At 32.9% G+C, this 22,263-nt stretch overlaps 1 protein-coding gene across 1 annotated transcript; it reads left to right on the top strand.

Moving 5' to 3' along the window:
• Positions 1-264: 264 nt before the first annotated feature.
• LOC142633314 (uncharacterized) lies at positions 265-6,074 on the top strand. Its single transcript, XM_075807525.1, has 5 exons — positions 265-420; positions 2,486-2,599; positions 4,202-4,281; positions 4,879-5,003; positions 5,668-6,074. Exons 1-5 carry the CDS (start codon positions 368-370, stop codon positions 5,737-5,739), a joined length of 444 nt encoding a protein of 147 aa, XP_075663640.1. The 5' UTR covers positions 265-367; the 3' UTR covers positions 5,740-6,074.
• Positions 6,075-22,263: the final 16,189 nt, after the last annotated feature.

Here is a 22,263-nt window from a genome sequence, read left to right as displayed (position 1 = left end):
CACAGCCACTTGGAGCCTTTGTTGCCACTGCCGCCTAGGTTCAGTCCAAGTCAAGGGGTTTGGATTAGGGAGATCTGGGTTCATTGGGGTTTGGGTTAGGGAGGTCTGAGATTGCCTTCTTCGTGATTTCATATTTAGTTCTGTCAGCACATGAAACTCGAGTGTCTGAGATGCAAGTTGCTATAGTGATCTTAAGTCTAGTTTGCTAATAAGTTTGGAAACGACACTAAGTAACTAATATGTTTCAAATATTGTTATATGGAAAATTTGGCCCACTGACCCAACCCAACAAAACAAAGTTGAGATCTACAAACGTACAAAGAAAGAAAAGAAAAACAGAAAGAGAGAAAGAACAACAACAAAGAATATGATACTCGCGGTCGTGTTTGCCAACTCCGTCGGCAACATCCTAGTTGAACGGTATGTTCAGATCTCCACCGTCCATTTTCTTACGCACGTATCACCATGCTTTTACATTGCTCTAGCTTTAGAGCATTATTATTGGTGATGCTAAAAAGCCATGTTTTGGATCCTTTTTATAGTTTATACGCTTGGAATGTTTTGATTGTAAATACTCTTTTCAGCTTTGGTTGATGGGCTTGATTTGGTTTCAGATTTTATGGACTGGATCTTGCACATGAATTTTTAAATATTTGATAGAAAATGGATCTATTTCTTTGTGTTTACATCGAATTTCAATTGGGTTGATTTTGTTTTTGATAGAATTCAATTGGGTTTATTTATTTTTCTTAGTTTTTTTTTTTTATTAAAATAAGGCAATTTTGGAATTTCAATGAATTGGTGTGTGCTGGAATGTCTATATGCTGTATGCATTATCTATTTAGATTATTTGAATAGTGAGAAAAAATCATTAAATTCCAAGGAACTTCTTGACTTGATTATTTTGGCAACTAGGATGCCTGGAAAGTCTCTGTTTTAGTTGGTGATCTACTAGCGGATTCATCTTTACAAGGATGGCTGAATTTTCCGGTATAAATCATTTGTTAAATGCCAAAAAATCTGTAAAATGAGAAATTCATCCCATTCAGTATAGGTTACTAATCTACTAATACATAATTAAGTGGCTAATTTTATGTTGACATGAATCCACTAATACATATTCAATTAAATTTATATGTTAGAAATATAGATGAATTGGAGTCATTATCTTAAGCGTTTTTGACTTATATGATAGTAGGATGTCAAGAAATCCCCTGTTCCTCCAAAAAATCAAGTGTGGCTATGCCATTGCTCAGTCTATGATGACAGTTGACTATATTAGGTGGTAACAGTTCATGTAAAATGAATATTGAATTCCAACATAGGCTTAATTTTCTAGTATGTGCGACACATGCATGATACTAGTAGGTAAGTGTCCCACATTGCTTATTTAGAGGTTAATGTGATTTTAGTGACCAGATGTTTGAGCTCAAGCAGGACCAATGTGCATGATTTGGATTAAGAATTGAAGATAATTTGGAAGCAGAGTTCAGTAATAATGCCACCTTTGTTATTATTATTGTTATTTTTTTAAGGGAATAATAATATTACTTTAGATGTATGAGTATTGGTATAGGTTGTGGAATTTAGTATTAGAGCTTCTCAACACTTTTAGTTATAGTAGAATAAGAGAGAATCTGTGGAGATGACAATTAGGATCAGTTTTTAATTGTCTCAAATGTGGAATGGTTTAATGGTAGAGTGAATTCATACAAAATGGTGGAAGCAGAAGATAGGACATGAGTGCTGTCGTGAAGTTTGATTGCATGTTGGCAATGAATAAATTGAGCTAATTTGTTCTGCCAATCTTTAGGCTTTTGAGGTAATTTTCAGGTTTGCAGTGTTAACATCTCTTTTTTCTTTTATTTATATATTTGTGGACATCAATTAAGATTTCTTTAAGTTTTCTAGCGAAGAACTTAATACTTAAAAGGGTACATTGGGGTCGAACAAGTCTTAGGTTCAAAGTTGCAAGAAAAAAAAAAGGATTAAAATCTGAAATATTAAGACTTTTATTATTATTATTATTATTTTATTTATAAACTTGCTCCATTAGCAAAGTGTTCATATATATATATATATATAGTAATCTGTTTTTGACATGTTCAGCTTGTATAAAGTTCATAAATTAATGATAGGAATCCATTATAATTCACTTTATTGAGGGTTACAGTGTGTTTTCCCGTTTCTCTGTGTGTCTATTTCAAAACATTCATGGTGTGCTCCATTAAAAAAAGAGATTTGAAGGGTCATGTTATGATTGGTTATCTGTCAAACATAAAACTAAGGATGAGTATACCTGAGAACAAGAACGTATTATTGAATCCAGAAAATGATCAGCTGTTTCATCTGCTTCTTTGGAATTTAATCAATAAGTGAAGACATATTTTTCCTTATTTGATCTCCCTAAGGAGTTGACCTGTAGTCATTTTAAATGAACATGACCAATTGAAGCATTACCTCAAAGGCATATGTTTTATTGCAGATTTAATGGAGTTCCTGCTGAAGAACGGCTGCATTGGAGATCTTTCTTAGTTAAACTGGGAGCAGATAATCTTAAAGGTGTTAAAAATGAAGAGCTCCTTGTTGCTTGCCACAAGTATGTATACTACTATTGTTTAATTGATATAGATTAATCTTTTCTGTATATGATTTGATAAGCACAGTGGGGAGAGTGGGATTGCTTTGAAGGATTAAACTCAAAACTCAAACAGACGAACTGATTGGACCAGTGACCCTTGTGACTTAGCCCTCCAATTGGTTAATTCCTTCAGTGGAAAATTTCAAGATAGGCCTTTGAAAAGCCCTGATGGAACTAGTGAACTGGACAAGACTGATGTGTCCTAATCAGTTGTGCAAGAACAGACAATGAATTAATCATTTACTTGTTTACTAACCTTAAATTCCTTACATACTCAAAAGCCAAACTGGATGACAGATTTGTGTCTGCTTTTAAGTACCGTTGAATCTTTTTTTTTTTTATAATCTTTAGTTAGCACATCAATATATAAGTAAATTTTAGTTTAACATTTGCATTATATATATTTTATTGTTTATAAGTAAACACAAATTATGCTCTGTGTGAAATTGAACTCATGACCTAACCCTCCGCCCCTTGCTTTTTGGCAAAATGTGATACATCTGATCCCAAGGCCGTCGAAAACATTCATATTATGTATCACATATGTATGATTTCTCTAATAATAATTATATTAATTCTTAGATGAACGATTGTGTGAGTTTGCTGATTTGATTAGAAGCAAGAGGCAACCTAAAAAAAATAACCTTCAAAGGCTGGCCCACACTGTGGACACTGTGGTGCAGGTTCTTTAACCTCTGATTGAACCATATGTGTGTGTGGTGTGTTGTGTTTAGAAAAGAGTGTAATTAGTTTCAATAATAATAATGGTTTGCTCTATGATTTAAACTTGTGTTGATACCTCCCAATATGGATATCTTTCATGTTTTCGTTTGTGTTTTTATTATCAACTGCTCCTATTTTACTTGATAGATCAATGGGTTCAAATTAATATAGGTTGGTGCTTTTTATAGATGTTGTAGAATCTCTTACTCTTGCAAGTCATGATAATGTGTTTTTTAGTCTTAAATAATCCAGACTTAGGCCACTTGGGTAAGTTAGCTTTAAAATGTTCACTATTATGTAAATTCTAAGCATACAGTAATTGAAGTAGATCCAGGTTGCATTAAGTTTTTTTATTTTCACTTGGTGTTTAAGATTATGTGATGCAGCATCTGGAAAAGCAATCCTTACTTCATTAAAATATCGGCAATAGGATTTCCATACTGTCTCCAGTTCTGCTATTTAATCATAAAGGGTAGTTTGTTGTTTTACCATCAAAGGTTTATTAAGTTTACCAGAATAGTGCCACTGTTCAGTAGAACAACCCAAGACCACCCCAGAGCCTTTATTTGACACAGTGTAATTGTTCATGTAACATTCTTGGGTAGTTTGTGTGAAAGAAGCCTAAATCATGCTCATATGACAAATCTTATACAGCTGAGTACAAAATTAGAGTGCTAAACTCTGCAATTATCCACATGAAATGAATAATAGTACCACATTCTCTATTGCTTTAAGCAGGATTTAACCTTCACATGTAAATACTATTTCTATGACTGAGTTTATTAAAAAATTGTTTTACTGAGTACACTTGCAGTTAATTTTTGTTTCATGCACCAGATCAGTTTATATTGTCTACACAATACTTGGGGATGTCAGCATATATGTTGTGGGCAAGGATGAGTATGATGAACTTGCTTGTGAGTATTTTATTACTTACTTTTATTTTTTTAGTTTTTTTTTTTTTTGGTGAGTGGATAGGGAGAAACTATGTTAATTGTTGATGCCGAAATTGTGGTGTCCACTCATTTTAAGGTTCTAAGTTCTGGGACGCAGCTTCTTGGTCCCTCTGAATAATCTTCTAGTTTGAATGACTTGCAATTGACAATACCAGTTGGTCCTCTCTTAAAGAGTCTTACATGCTTTTTAGAAGAAGGTTCAGTTCTTTAATGCTAATTGAGATTTCTAGCCTTTAACCTATCTAGCATGTTGATGCCACAATATGAAATGGGAAGATGATACCATAATCTTACTGCCAAAAAACAAAAAAATAAGAGAAGAAAAAGAAAGAAAGCCAATGACTCTCTTCTTCCCTAGATATGATGATAGCATCTGTGTGTATTGTGATGTGGTGCATGCCCTAATTGGCTAACCAGTGCAGTTGAGAGCAGCTGAAACCTTTTATATAATTTTTGTTTTTTTAAAATATATGTATTGTATAATATATGAAGAGAACCCTTTACATAGTTGATCCTATTACTGATGGTATTTTTTCTTACTGATCCATTTTTCTCTAGTGTCAGAAGTGATCTTTGTGATAACCTCAGCTGTTAAGGATGTATGTGGGAAGCCTCCAACTGAGCGCCTTTTCCTGGATAAGTACGGAAGAATTTGCTTGTGTTTGGATGAAATTGTGTGGAAGGTGAGGTGATGAACTGAACCATTTTAAAATCAGTAACACACAGGAGATCTTGGAATTTTAAGGATGAATTCGGCAGTTTGTTCGTCCTGGACCATAATATACACTCATCAACGCATTTATTTCTGAATAAACTATCATGTGCTAGGCATCTACTAATTGCTATAGGCACCTTTTCTATAGTTCATTAAACTCATGTAGTTAATGTTATTTGTATTATGTGAGACCCCATGTCCTCATGCTTTATTTCAGGCATGTAGTGGAGGTTCATAAATTACTCTGGACGTATTGTGTAATAACACCACATTTTGCTACTAACATAAGTAACAAAACTAGATTTTCTGTTCATAAAAAGGACAAAAGTAACAAAACGTACAACTACAAGCCAAAAAAAGAGTCACAAAACCAGAATTGATTTAAGCTCACTAGGGACTAGGCTTGCTTGTTACATTCCTGAAAAGGATATGATGGAAATTTCTTATTTTTCCAATTTAGTTGGATGACAACTAAACCTGACTACATCCTGCTGGGTGGCTTTCGCCATCTTCATGTTTACATGCTCTCCATGTGCTAGGCGGCTACTAATTGCTATCTGACGTGTTGCATTATGATGATGCGTAACTACTTTTGCTGTTCCTTGACATTGTTTCCTCTCTGTACTTTGAAGGGATATTTGGAGAACACAGAAAAAGATAGAATCAGAAGACTCATAAGATTAAAACCTCCAGCAGAGTTCTGAACCAAACGTTTCTTGGTGTATACAGCGTATTGAAGACAGTGGTGGTCTGGGCTTGGACAAATGATTGTGTCACATAACAGTACACTGAAAATTACATCATTATGTTTTGTTGCGTCTTTCATTTTGTTATGATTAGATTTGAGATTTTTTATTGTGTCCTTGTGGGAGGAGAGTTGGCTTGATCAATATTTGCCTAGTGATAGCCTAATAGGTAAATGTCATAAAATTCTTTACAGACTTATGTAAATTGTTGATATTTTCAGTCTTTTGGTTTTATGAATTTGCAATGTGACTGGTCATAAGTAATGGTGAATTCTACCTTTTGTTGTTCTAAATGGTGGAAGGGTCTTTTGCAGATTATTTTTCAATATATTCTTTCAATCAGAATCTATGAACATTGGTTGAAGTTTTCCTTTTTTCCTGAAGACTTCTTTTGAATTCTTCATCGGATGGATGTGTAAGCCAGAAAATTCTTAGATACTCCTGGAGCATAGTGAAATATATTCCCTCCTCTCACATTAATAATGGACTTTATCATAAATTTAAAAAATAGATTCTACCATGAACGTGAGAGAAATTAGCATTATTCACCGTACTTTGGGAGTACTTAAGAATTATTCGAACAAACTAACAAAATGGTGGCAATCCAATCCATTGAAATGGGTTTACTTTCAGCACACCTATATGCTGTTTTATATTTTTAAAATTTCATGGGCAGCAATCACATTAGTGGGTTTATAATAAAAAAATGTATAAAATATATACGGTTTCCCAAAAAATAACCCACATGTGTATAATTGTGTATATTTACAAGTTTACTATAGTAATTGTATAAATTTATATTGACACTATTCATTTTGTATTTAGTTTTTATTTTTTCGTTACGTATCTCAAGGATGAAAAAAAATAGTAGATGATGGTTGTTATGTGTGAAGAAAGAAACAATTAAAAAATCAAGAAAATTTGATATTTTAATGAAATATATTGTAAAATAAATAATTTAATGTTGATTGTTTTAAAAAGTGAATATATAAAATAGAAAAAGTAGATTTTTATGTTAACATAAACAAAAAAAATTTACATGAGTTGATGCAAATGATCTAACATTGGTTAAAAAGTACAACTTGTTCCGTTTTTAAAAATAGCATGTGTAAAAGTACAACTTGTTCTATAAAATATTGAAGATTTGAAATTCTAGGACATAAAAATAAGGTGACATTTGAGGTCAAAATAAACAGATTAATTGAAAATGCACTAGATATCTTCAAAAAGGTTATTTTTATGAAGCAAATACATCCTAGCCGAAAAAAAAGTGTACAAGTTAATGGATCTAATCTCAATAATATTAACTAAATACAAATCATGGGTTTTGGATTTTAGGCCGAGCGATATAATTTTTTTATTAAAAAAAAAGTGGACTAAGCTTCATATTTTACTCTCTAAAATTGAGATAGTGGTCATTGTGATTGCTCAAGTTCCGACTTTATCAATTTCGTAAAAATCACAACTAGTAATGGGCTCTTGACCCAAAAAAAAAAAAGGTAATGGGCTCTGATTAACCCAACTACCCAGCTTTTTCTTTTTTCTGTTTTGTCATTTTTTAATATTAAAGAGAACATAAAAATTTCTATCAAATAAAAAATTAAAATCTAAGTTTTTTTTAATTCCAAAAAAAATTATAAGATGATTAAGATTAAAATTCTATTTAATAATTTATGTACATTTTAGAAGTTACACTTAGTGACTGGAGCACTAAGTTTTTTGCAAGGCTCTTGGGTATTGAAATTGGTGTTTTGTTAGTAGTTACACTTAGTGATTGGAGCACTCTACATCTAGAGGCTTAGTGGTGTTTTGACCTCGCTCGATTTTTATTCTATTTGGCCAATAGCATCAATTAGGATTTCATATGCTTTATTATTTTTCTTATTCTATGAAAAATAGAATTGTTAGCACACCTTTAAGAAAAGTATATGGTTAGAGGGATATAAGAAATGTTTATGGTTAGAAGGATAATTCTTTTAAGCTACACATAAAAAGTCATTCAAATTGCACTCATGTGCATTTGTAGACTGTTGATTCTTCATAAAAGGGATGTCAATATGGTTATCCTTTATCAAACATAATTTCTTATCACTATAGTTATCAAGGTAGTTAGAATGCTGGGAAGCACAGGTGCAGCTACTATCCACTATAGTTATCATTTATTGACTTTCTCGCAGACTAGAATTTTACATTTTTTGGAGTGAACAATATTTTTGTCATTCGGTAGTTGCTCTTAACCCAGTATAGTATGAATATATTGAATAGAGTGGCTTTTTTTTTTTATTTGGTTGGGGAGTATTATTGGGTGTTGTAGGAGGGGATGTATGGAGAATTGTTTTAGGGGTTGAACTTGGAGATGGTTGATGATTATTTCAAGGGGTTGAACTCGAAAGTGGTCCGTTACAAGTGGACAAATTTTGCAATGCTCTTTGGTATTAAAATCAATGTTTCATTAGTAGGTACACCTAGTGATTAAAGCACTCTACATCTAGAGGCTTGGTGGTGTTTTGAACTCACTTGACTTTTGTACAATTTGGCCAATAACATCAATTAGGATTTCATATGCTTTATTATTTTTCTTTTTCAATGAAAAATAGAACTGTTAGCATACCTTTAAAAAAAGCATATGGTTAGAATGATATAAGAAAAGTATATGGCTAGAAAGATAATTCTCTTGAACTGCAGATAAAAAGTCATTCAAATTTCAATCATGTGCATTTTAGACAGTTGATTCTTCATAGAAGGAATGTTAACATAGTTATCATTTATCAAACATAATTTCTTATCATTATAGTTATCAAGGAAGTTAGAATGCTAGGTAGCGCGGGTGCGGCTACTACCCACTATAGTTATTATTTGTTGACTTTCTCGTAGACTGGAATTTTACATAACTATATAGTTATTATTTGTTGACTTTCTCGCAAACTAGAATTTTACATTTGTTGAGGTGAACAATGTTTTTGTCATTCAGTGGTTGCTCTTAACCCAATATAGTATGAATATATCGAATAGAGTGGCACTCTTTGATTTGGTTAAGGAGTATTAGCGAGTATTGTTGGAGGGGATGAATGAAAAATTTTACTAAGGGTTGAGCTAGGAGATGATTGATGATTATCTCGAGGGGTTAAACTAGGGAGGTGGTCTATTACGGGTGGACAGATTTTGTAAGATTCTTTGGTATTGAAATCAGTGTTTTATTAGTAGTTACACTTAGTGATTGGAGCACTGTGCATCTTGAGACTTGGTAGTGTTTTGAACTCGCTCGATTTTTATAAAGTTTGGCCAATGGCATCAATTAGGATTGCATATGCTTTATTATTTTTCTTTTTCTTTGAAAAATAGAACTGTTAGCACCTTTAAGAAAAGTATATGGTTAGAAGGATATAAATAAAGTATATGGTTAGAAGGATAATTCTCTTGAACTGCACATAAAAGTCTATGTCATTCAAATTTCAATCATGTGCATTTTTTAGACTATTGATTCTTCATAGAAGGGATGTTAACATGGTTATGATTTATCAAACCTAATTTCTTATCACTATAGCTATCAAGGAAGTTAGAATGCTGGGAAGCACGGGTGCAACTACAAACCACGTTGGACACAACTAGGACATGGAATGCGGCTTGGCCACAGTTGCACTTGCGTCCCAAATGATTGTTTTTTAATCCAAAAAGCCAGGACATGACCCTATACGGTGAGTTTCAGCCGGTATAGCAATTTCGGCCAGTATTGAAAACATACATGAAGGATTGGCCTGAATTAACCCATCCATTTGCAGCCCCAGTCACCTGAAGGAACGTAGCCCATCACAGCTGTTGCCTCATCCTCCTCCTCCTTCCTCTTCTTTGTTTCGTTCTGCGTTTCCATTGCAATTCTTTTTCTAATTTTTATCCCTCGTCGGTTCCTTTGGTTTTAGGTCTCTAGTCTACCGCTGCTACAATGTTCATTTTGGTGTAAAAGATTGGTTTTTAGTGTTTGAGATGGACATCTATGATTAGCTCTAGGAAAGAAAATTTTAAAGTGTGTCACGGATTCTCTTGTAGGATTTTGTGGTGGGGCCAAAATCTTATATATTTTGTTGATAAGTAAAAAATATGTTAATGGCTTATTTAGTTATTATATATTTTCATTTTATTACGTACTATTGCTCTTAAATTGATATATATTTACAATTATATGAAAAAAATGCTTAGCAATATATAGAAGAAAAAAATTAATTAATAAACGTATCATGCTCCTATGTCCTATTTTTTCAAAAATTACCATGTTCTCACACCACACCCACACCCACACCCACACCCACACCCAAATCGGTGCATATGCTTCCTAAATAGAATGCTTTATGGGTGAAATGTTTTAATCTGAATGAGGACTTCCAAACTAGTAGTAATTATTATGAAAGCAGTTAGACTCATTCCAGCATTTCTGGTCAAACAGATACAATATGTTGAAGTTCATATATATAAACACTAATAGTCTATTAAGATTATTTGAATAGAGAGAAAAATTCATTAAATTCCAATGAACTTCTTGACTTGATTATTTTAGCAACTAGGATGCTTGGAAAGTCTCTATTTTAGATCGTGATCTACTAGCGGATCATTGTTGCATAGATGGTTGAATTTTCCAGTATAAATCATTTGTTAAATGCCAAAAAAAATCATTAAATTGAGGAACCCATTCCATTTAGTTTAGGTCGCTAATCTTCATTCCATGTTAAATTAACCTATGAATCTACTAATATATAATTAAATGGCTAAATTTTATGTTGACATGAATCTACTAGTGCACATTCGAATAAATTTATATGTTAGAAATATAGATGAATTGGAGTCATTATCTTAAGCATTTTTTACTTAGGTGATAGTACGAAGTAAAGAAGAGAGCTTAACTATACTGTCCAGATTTTTTATGTGATTCTGCAGGACCAATGTGCATGATTTGGATACAGAATTGAAGATGATTTGGATCCAGAGTTCAATAATACTGCCACCTTTATCATTATTATTACTAGCTTATAACATCATGCACATGCATAAATACATTTTAAGATATACAATAAGATGCATAATCTAATTCTTACATATATAATTTAAATACTATTGATAGTCTTTTTTTTTTTTTTTTGTTAACTCTTTAAAAAAATTTGTAAGAATATTATTAGGTATAAAATGTAAATTTTTAAAAAAAAATTATTGTGAAGCACTTTTTTTTTTTAACCATTCATTTATTCTAGACTCTTTGGTTTTTTGTACTTAATAACTAACTTGAATGAATATTTATGATGTAGTCACAAATTTAATTCTAAATATATATATATATATAATAGGTAAAGCAGAGAGAAAATCTAATTAAATTTCAAATTGGAATTCAATTAGAGTTTAATTTTGCGCCACATGTTCCATCTAATCTAAGTTTTTAAATTTTTATGCCAAGTGAGTTAATTTAATGTAAAAATTAGATTTAAATTAGAGTTTAATTTTGCAACAAGTGTCCCATCTAATCTAAATTTTTTAATTTTTATACCAAATGAGTTAAGTTAGTGTAAAAAAACAAAGAGTCCAATATAAGTATACCATAAAAAAAAATATAATTTTTGAATGATTTTATATTTATGAGCCTTTTTTTTTTGTAGAACTAAAACAATTCAAGTTTATAAGTCATATATATATATATATATATATATATATATTTATATTAATAAGTAAAATTGAAAGAAAATCCAATTAGATTTTAATTTAGAATTCAATTAGAGTCTAATTTTGCGTCACAAATCTCATCTAGTTAAAAATTTTAAAATTTTGAACCAAGTTAATTAGTTTAGTGTAAAAATTGAATTTCAATTAGTATTTAATTTTATGGCACATGTTCCATCTAATCAAATTTTTTTTTTTTTGGGCCAAATGAGTTCATTTAGAGTAAAAAATGAGCAGTCAAATATAAATAAATCATAAAAAAACATAATCATATATCTAACACTATATATAAAATTAGGAGAATAGAGAGTGGATGATTTTATATTTATGAACCTTTTTTTTATAACTAAAAACAATTCATTTGGCACAAAAATTATAATAATAATAATAATAATAATAATAATAATAATAATAATAATAATAATAATAATAATAATAATAATAAGTGAAACTGAGAGAAACTCAAATTAGAATTTCAAATTAGAGTTCCAATTTTGTGCCATGTGTCATAAATTATTTATTCCTAAAGAATTTTATATCTTAAAAACCAAGTGAGTTATGAAGTGCAAAAACTAAAGAGTCTAGAATAAATAAATCGTAAAAAAATAAATTTCAAGCTCACCTATTGCAAGGAGGAATCTATGTCATTTTTGGAAAAATGTCAAACCAAGAAGAATCAATATCAAAGCCTCTAAATCTTGATGTGTCATTTTAAAACCTTGAGAAGAGGACCTTGGCTAATACATGGGAAAGCCAAAGTGTATGCTCAGATCCCCAACAAAAGCCATTAAGTACCCAACAAATCAGGTATCATCTTTGTAAGTCATGGTCCAAACCCATGAGATTTCGAATTGGTAGTAAGGGAGAAGTGGTTTGGTTAGTAGGGGAGTGATTTCTAGAGAAATGAGGATCTTGAAATTTTCCCTTAGTTAATGTATTTGCTTGGAATACATGAACCAAAGGTCTAACTCAGTTCTTCTATGTGCATGGCATCTTCTCATAACTTCCTCTTAGTTGTCCTTATCAATAAAAGCTGTCACTCATTACATTGAATATCCCACCTATTCCTTTGACTTTCTAGGAAGACATCTTCCATTTGTAGCTAAATCCAAGTACTTTTTTGAGTTATAATTTCCAAACTAAGCTAAAACTCAAACCAAGAAACTCATTCAAATTCCTGTCAGAGGACATGGTTTTACGCAGCAGACTAAGGACGTCCTCACTTGAGAATCCCAAACCATATCCACTTTATAAGGAACAACAAAGCATAACAGAAAGGAAGGTCAGAGGTTCAAAAGGATAATTCTTATAATTTTACAAGTTCAGCAAGGGAGAGAGGAGAGAAAAAGAACAAAACAAGAGAGCCAAAGAGGACTTCATCCCATATCCTTGAGATCATTCAAAATATCACTTAGCCTCTAAAGAAATATATGCAAAAAACATGCACACATCATATATCACCCTCTCCCATAAAATTCTCCTCACCTGACTATCTTGGAAGGAAACGTCCAAGAAAAGCTTCTTGGACTTGAGTTCCAAATCCCACAAGTATTGTGCAAAAACACTAAGTTTATGGGAATTAGGGAACAAGATCCTTGTGGCTAACTCATTTATATGAAGTTCATTTACATATATGTATGTGCTTTAGAATGTATACCATAACCTAAGGAACTAACAATTATGTGACGATATTTGTATTGTATTGTTCTTATGCAAAACCTATAAAAGTAAAAGGAGAGAACAAAATCCAATTAGCATAGATGAAGATCCTGTGGCCAGGGAACTAGCATTTCGGGGTCCAGATTAAAGGTACCATGTTTTTCTTTTTTGAGATAAAAGATAGAGGCCTAATAATGTTTCATTCTTGTTGTCGTCGTTGTCCATAGGCTCAATCCCACTAGTATACACATGGGTTGACACTGGGGAAGACCAAAAAAAAAAAAACGCATTATGTGTTGTTCATTCAAAAGAATAGTACCATCAATCTTACGATAACGATTCCAAATCTTTTCTTGTTTTAACCTAATTGAAACATATTTATTGTGTTGTTCATTCAACCATGCATATAAATAAAGTGTTTCTTGTTTGTGTTGTTCATTGTTTTTCATAACCGATATGTATTGCTTGCTAAATATATATACTTTTTTTTATGTATATATTGCTTGATAAATTTTCTCTCGCTCTTGTTTTTCATGCAGGCCATGGATAGGTCTATTGCCCGAATTCACCAAACCAACTTAGGCAGCCTCTACATAGTGAGATTCGACCGATGTCGCATGTTAACCATGGTCACTCGCTCGCCAAAGATGGTGACAGCTTGGCTGAGGTCGTTCGACTCACTAATTGATTACTACTTGCACCATGGCCGCAACCAGTGTGGAATGGTGAGCTTGCAGGCACGCGTGACCGATCATACGGTGCATACTCTAAATATATGCCTAGGCCACTCCTGTCTCATATTCTAGATAAAAAATGCGTCATCAGTTCCTCAATCCCTTGTTCGCTTTCTAACTGATTGGCATTTTCCATTTGTGGGAGTACACAACATTTTTGTCATTAGACGATTGCTATTTACTCGATATAATATGAATATATCCAATAAGGTAGCACTTTTTGATTTAGTTAGAGAGTACTATTGAGGGTTACAGGAGCAGATGTACAGAGAACTTTACTAGGAATTGAACCAAGACATGGTTGATGACTATTTCCAACAGGTTGAATCAAGAGATGGTCTATTATGGATGGACAGAATTTGCAAGCCTCTTTGGGATTTCAATCTGTGTTCCACTGATAGTTACACTCAGCAACTGGAGCACCATGCATCTACAAAATTCTCAGATCCTATATGCAAGTCTGGAAGCATGTTTTTGCTTTGAACTAGCTCGATTTTTGTACAACTGGGCTCTCTTTGTTTTGTTAGTGTTGATTTTTTTAGTATTTATTTGCATGGTTTTTGTTATCAAGATTCATCATTTCTAGGCTCTAATTTTTATTATGATCTTACAAGGTTTTTGACTTTATTCATCATTGTTTTGGATACGAAATGAGTAGTGAATGAATTGTAATGAAATGGGAATGTAATTCATGCCCTTTGAATGGGTATATGGGTATGAAATGGATATGTAATGAAATGAGTGACTTATTCATGCCCTTCGAATGAATTCTAATGAAATGGGCATGTAATTTATGCCCTTTGAATCTGTAATGAAATGGCTTTTTTGTATTGGGTATGAAATGGGTATGTAAATGTGATTAGATAAAATGATTTATACTTTTTTACAAGGATTTTGGCTTTTTCTTTTTTGTATTGGGTATGAAATGGGTAATCTTAGCATGACGGAAAAAGGATTTGGGTATGAAATGTGTAACGAATGTGTAATGAAATTCATGCCCTTTGAATGAATTGAAATGCGTACTTTGTGTAGTTTGACTAGATAAAATGTTTTTTAACTAACATAATAACTGGATTTGAACAGTTTCACAATGACTGTAATTGATATAATCTTATACCATGGTGGTTCGCTTAAGAATACCAATGCGAACAAGGGATTGCAATTTGAAGGGCCCAATATAAAGTGCTATTATACCCAAATTGATCGTAGATTGAAGACCCTTAATGAAATGAAGATGATAGTTATGGAAGAATTGTATGTGAATCCTGCTATGCACAACATACAAATTACTTATCATATGCCACATGAAGTCTTAAAGAACCAGATTAATTATAAGTATGTGGTGATAGAAGCAGACAAACGTGTAAAGATCATGTTTGACAAGTTGGAGAGAATACATGAAGTAAATGGTATTGAGTTGTACATACAGTTGGAATCACGTGCAAAAGTTGGTATCGAGGAATTTCAACAAACAACCACAAGTTTACATGTTATAGTTCCAGATGCTCAATATGAGTATTCTACACATGTAGAGGATGATGTTCATGATGATGATGACGATGATGACGACGATGACGACGATGATGACTATGTTGATGAGATTGCCATTAACGGTGAAGATTTTTTCGATAAAGATGAGTATGAAGGGAGGATTGAACGAGGGGACTTTGGGACTTGGATTTGGTTGAGAATGTCTACTAGATTTTGACAGTATTTGTATGAGGCCATAAGTAAATCCTACAAGGATATGTTGGCTTGTGTCTTCTATAATTTCTTGAGGACCTCATCTTCTTCGGCAGGTCTTTGTTAGGTCGATCTATTCAAGGCTTTTACCGGGTTGTCTATTTCCAAATGTGGGGGTTTAAAGTGTCTTCCCCCCCTTGTGATATGAGCAATTTTTGTTAGGTCATTAGGATTGGTATTTTGGGGTTTAAAGTGTCTCCCCCTATTTATGGATGTTGAATTATTGAATTGGGGTTCGAAGTGTCTCTCCCCATTTGTGAGTGTTTGGTTGTTTACTTGGGGTTTAAAGTGTCTCCCCCCATATGAGGATGTTTGGTTATTTACTTGGGGTTTGAAGTGTCTCCCCCCATTTGTGGATGCTGAGTAATTTTTGGGTTCTAGTACTTCTTCATTCCATATATCATATCCTGTGGTGGTGGTGGATGTCCTATCCATCAACTATTCCCATGTCATCATAAAACATTCGGGTAGGTCATAGATCAAATCAAATGGGTCTTCTTTACTTCCTCTTCGGTCATCAGGCAATTAATCGTTGGTCCTTTCCCAAAATTTTGATTGGGCAATGGATTATTAGTGATGATAGGCTTTGTAGGCGACGCAATCACCTTGTTGTCTATTAGGTTTTAAATTGCATGATAAAGGCCAAAACAATTGTCAGTATCATTGCCAGTGCCTTGGTGGTAAGCACATCTTTTATTTACATCAAATCTTGAGGGTAAGGGGTTTGGAATTGGTTTTGGGTCTAAGGTTTCAGTGACCCTTTTGCTTTTAGTTTGTTAAACACTTGGCTTATTAGCATATACAACTCATGAAATTCCCTCCTAGGTCAATGTCCTTGTGATACTTGTACAAGTGCAATAGGTGCAATTAATTGATAAAGATCATTTTTATGGATATTAGAAATTTCTGCAGCCTTAGAATTAGATTCTACGCTCTTTTAAATCTTAGTGGGTCATCATTCTTTATAATGCCATTGTTTATTGCATTCTCAATTTGGGTTCCAGCAGCAATCAAAACTTTAAACTTAGGAAAGTATTGTGCAAAAAAGTACTTGTGGTATACAGGTAATAATTTTTTACAACCATAGCTAACTATTCTTCTTCACTTGGCCTATTCATCATCTGTGCTGTCTTGGCTCTCCACTTGGTAATGAAAGTAGAGAAGGATTCTTTCGGCTCCTGCTTAGTGGTCTCGAGATCTCTCCTTGTTATGTCCACTTCTGTATTGTACTTATATTGCTTGTGAAACACTCAGCATATGTCCTCCCAACTTCTTACTCTTGCATCATCCAAGTTGAGGAACCACCTAAGAGCGGCTCCAGTCAAAGCATTTTGGAACATTTGAGCAATTTTACTTCTTTAGTCACACCTAGGGGCTGCATAGCCCTTATATACATCTTCAAATGGGACTTTGGCCAACCAGTCCCGTCAAATTTGTCCAAGGTCGGCATCTTGAACTTAAGAGGTAGTCTCATATTAGGGAAAAGTGAAAGGGATTCGTAGTCCATGAGGTCTTCCATCTTACGAGCTCTTCTAATCATCTCTTCTATTTTGTTCATTCTTTCATTGATCTTCTTCTCACTTTCCATGGTTAGTGGATCATGGTTAGTCTTGTTCTCCTCTTGGTTACTCTTCAGATTCTGAAACTGTTGCACCATAAGGTTCATGTCCTCCCTCAGCTGGATTTGGCTAGCTACCATGGTGTTAAGTAACTCTTGAGTGTTCATGGGTTCCTCAGTGTTTAGGTGTTCTCCCTCTTCTGCCATAGTGTTAGGAGCTTCAGACTTCTTGTGGCTTGAACTGTCTTGTAGGTCGAAGATGGGATTGTGATGTCGCAGCAGCGAAGTATCTTCTATGCTGACAGGCTTCAATACCATAATAAGAGTGATGGGCTTGGAACTAGAACTACTAGCTTGAGTGTTGGCCTTAGGTTCTCTTTGCAGCCTTCCTTCAGATCTTGACCAAATTCTCCCTTAATGACAGGCTTGGTCGAGTTAATCAAAGCTAGGTCCCCATCCACATCAATCAATCAATTAAACAAACACATGCAACATGCAAAGCAATTTTAACAGGGACCGACCTAAGGGTAGGTTCTAAGTCATTACGTTGTCGAGTGGGTTTGTTATTTCATTGTTTCCCATAGCTAGGACGTTACACCTCCCAACTTGTAATGTAATGAACATTATGTTGGTTCAAATGGCATGGTCTGTCCTTTACAGTCAACAGGAAATGATCCAATGACTTTAGGCTATGGGTTGGTGAGTTCGCCACTGGGTACCCAAATCTAATGAAAACTGGTGATCCATGGTTACTACCACCACATGTTGTTGAAAGGGATGGATACATATTGATGTTTGGGTGACACACACTATGACAATTAGGGAAAGCTTTTAACAAACAATATACACAACAAAATATCATACAACAAAGTATCATACAACATCTTAGCAAGCATAAATAAACAAACAAACAACAATATCATGCAAGCCATGCAAAACAAGTATACACATTTGGTCACTTGAGTCTAACACGGAACTTAGCCCTCGACATCCCCAGCGGAGTCACCACTATGAGAGATCGCAAAAGTGCCTCTAAAAAAAAGAGATTTTTAAGTGCTTTTATAGGGTACCTCTCTTTTTGGGTAAGTGGTGTGGAGTCGCCACTTGTTTTTTATACCAAAAAAAAAAAAAAAAAACTAGCTAAATACAAAATACATGATTGAATTGTTCCATTCGCATTGATTGAATAAAAAAGAATACATGTTTGATAAATTGAATATTACATGGCTTTGGGTTCTAGTTACAAACTACCAAAGATACATGACTTTTTGTCCTAGTTATAATCTTCCCAAAATAAAAAAACAAAGATAAAGCCTAGGTCTACCTATTCAAAGACACTAAATTCGGAGGATAGGTTACAAAATGAGAAAGTGTTAGGCACCCATTCTGCCCAGACAGAATCTGGTCTTCTAGACTCTAGTGACCAATATACCCCTTTTTATGCATGACATGAATGATATGTTGCACACATGAACAAAACTAAATCACATAAGTTTACTTATGAATGCATCATCTTCTTTGTTAAAAATTCAGATCTGTTTTTTTATATGTGAAAAAATAGTTTTTGGAGGAAAAATCATATCTGTGTTTATTAAATAAAACAAAGTCTTTTGGTTTAAAAAAAATATCAGATATGTTTTTGAGAACTAAAAAAAATAGTTTTTTGGTGAAAGAAAAATTAGATCTGCTTTGTGATAATGAGAAAATTTTAGATTTAGAAAATCATATATGTTTTTAAGAACTTAAAAAAAATGGTTTACGTGTTAAAAAAAATCATATATGTTTTGTGATAATAAAAAAAAAAATCAGATTTGTATATGGAAAAAATCATATATGTTTTGTATGTGTAAAAAAATAAGAAAAAGATTTTTTGAGAAGAGGACTATATTCATGAAATAAATCTATGCTACATGCACTAAACAAAACAAACACAACTATTCATGATCCCTTTTTATTTCAAAATCTGCTATGTTAAAAAAATCTAGATCTACATCTAAAGAAAATATAGATCTGTTTTTTTGATAATGACAAAATTTCAGATTTGTATCTAAGGAAGATACAAACCAATTTTTGTTAAAAAAAATTCAAATTTGCATCTAATGAAGATGCAAATCAGTTTTTTGATTAAGAAAAATTCAGATCTACATCTAATGAAGATCCAGATTAGTTTTGGATTGAGAAAAATTCAGATCTACATCTAATGAAGATGCAAATCATTTTTTTGATTGAAAAAATTCAGATCTGTATCTAAGGAAGATACAAATAAGTTTTTGATTAAGAAAAATTTAGATCTGCATCTAAGGAAGATGCAAATCTGTTTTTTGATTAAGAAAAGATATGATAACAAGCAGATTTTTTAAAATAAATAAAAAAAATAGCTTAACAATCAAAGCATCATAAACATATTCTAATAAAGAAAATAGTGACCACATATGAGATGAACATTGGAAAATCAAACTTAACACATATTTATTCATGCATCATAAAATTGAAAGAGATAGAAGAATAAGTAGTGAAGAAAAGCTACCTCTTGTATAGATGTACTCTTTTTCTCAAAAGAATATTTTAGAATTCAAAGAAATTTATGCGATTGTCTTTGAAACCTAAAAACCCTAGCTTACAGAAAAGAAATTCTAAAGACTTAAAGCCTCTAGAGTCTCTTTAATGTAACAGAGAGAATATCCGAAAGAGGGGATCAAAAATTTGAGAAATTTGAGCCAATTAGAATTAATTTTAATTGTTTAGACAATCAAAATTAATTTAAATTAATCATGTGTGACTGACTCTACCTAGACACAATGCATGCTGACCATGCAAACTTAATCATGTGATATCTTTCGATCCGACGGTTCGGTTTGGACACCAGACATATTGTTGCGACTGTTAGAACCTCAAGATCATTTTTATGATATGCAATAAACAAATTAATGCATATAATGCAATCATGATTTTTTTGGGTACACGAATGGTCATTCCAGTTATTCTTCTTGATTAAATCATGGGTGCAAAATCAAGTGTCTACAAATACTATGAAAGAATATGAAGAACATAGAGAGAAACTGAACAAAGTGGAAAGTTGAGAAAGAAACTTCTAGTATTTTTATTAAAATGGCTAAATCAGTTTTCATTATGAGGCTCTACTATGCTTATATACAATCACGAGAGAGAGAGAGAGCTCTTAAATCATGGATATGGTTATAACTAATTAACCAACCCTTACACATGTGAAATAATAGATTTTAAAGGCTAAATATTTGACTTAAGTGAAACGTTGCATTTTGTCTTGATCATAAACATTCTGAGACAAAACGACAAAGTTTTGGTTTCAATGATACAATGTGTATAGATGATGAATGTCAATACGTCATCGTTTTCATCTTCACTACTGCAGAGTTGAGGATTGGTGTATTAGTTATTGAAGGTTCAACCGCTGAAGAACCTTCATCACCAGAACTAGCCTCTTGTACCTTTTGCGCTTCATGTGTCTGCTGTGTACCGGTGGGTAGCCAACAGCATGAGGGATTCTTTGTACTGTAGGTGTGGGTTTGCTTAATGATGGGTTCAATTTTTGTGGCTCTTTTTTCATTAATCTTGAATTAGAGTATCTGCGATTTGTTACTCGAAAACTTCATTTTTCTTGACCCAATTTTACATCTGTTTGATTGTGTTTGTTCAAGTTTTTGGGTTTTAAACTGAACAACTCGTTTTATTTTTTTTTCTTTCGTGGTACTCTATTTATTCTAACATTGAGGGATTGATCTTCATATTCAATGGATTTCTTGTATGTTGCTGCATGTTTCTTATACAATCTTGGATCTCCATATAATATTCCTTTAATGATGCTTCATCTCATGTTTGCACCTAATTAAATTATGACTACAGACTTCTAGTTGCTTGTAAATTTCTTATTTTATTACTTTTTCAAAATAAAAATATTTATTGCCTTGAGTAGTAGGTATTTTTTGCTCAAGTTATATTGCATGATGGGTCTGTTCTAGTCAACCAACGATGATTCTTTACAACCTATTGACTATTCTTTGTGTTGCATGTCAAGCATGTGGATCTACTACTAGTTATGGAGTATCAAATTGCGAATAAATTTTGCTATTATGTGTTACAGCTCTGAATGGTACCTACAAGCACTTGGGCCTTGAGAGCATCTCCAATAGGCTCTCTAAAGCCTAATTTTGAGAGAAAACATACAAAAAAACACTTCCAACAACCTCTCCAACTCCAAATTTTTCTTTTAGATTTGCTACAGTAGCTCTCTTAACATGGAGAGTACTGTAGCAATTACTGTAGCATATCTAAAGAATATTTCCCCTTAAAATAATACCGGTTGAATTAAAAAAAAAAAAAGACTTTTTTTCTCTTTCCTCCCTTTCTCTTTCTTCTTCACTCCCTCTCTCTCTCTCTTGCTTCTCTTTAGAAAAAAAAAAACTCTCTTTTGCTTCTCATTAGAAAACAACGGTGAAGCACAAACCGACGGAGCTCTCAATCAGAATACAAACCAAATCACAATTTTAAAACTAATCAAATTAGAACCAAAGAAAAAAAAGAATAAAAAAAGGGAGCAAAGCTGACCCATCTAAACGTCGGTGAGGAGGAGGACTTGCGGTGGTGGGAGGGGAAAAAAGGTTGTCCTCTAGCCTTTGTCATCTGCTGACGATGTGAGAGAGAGAAAGAAAGAGAGAGAGAGAGAGCTTCTTCAATGCTCTGGAGTAGACGAAGTGCTAGAAAAGAAAAGAAAAAAGAAAATTGAAGAGAGCTCCAAAGGAAGTGCTAGAGAAGAAAAGAAAAGAAAAAGTGAAGAGAGCTCCAGTCGTGAAGATAGAGACTAGGGAAAGGTGTGGAGGAGAAAAAAAAGAGGAAAAAAAGAAAGAAAGAAAGAAAAGAAACGTATGGATGATAAAAGAAAAAGAGAAGGGAAAAATATCACAATATTTTCACAATAAAGAATAAGAAATTAAAATTGAAAAATGCTATTACAATATTTTTACAATAAATTTTCAGTAGTTGGTTGTTAGTAATTAATATTGATGAAAAAAAAAAATTAAGTGATGTGTTCAAATTAAAATCAGTAATAACTTA

This window comes from Castanea sativa, chromosome 5 (assembly GCF_040712315.1).
Source record: "Castanea sativa cultivar Marrone di Chiusa Pesio chromosome 5, ASM4071231v1".
Taxonomy (NCBI): Eukaryota; Viridiplantae; Streptophyta; class Magnoliopsida; order Fagales; family Fagaceae; genus Castanea; species Castanea sativa.
Note: the sequence above shows the minus strand (reverse complement) of the source record. Positions and strands in the feature narration are given on the sequence as shown.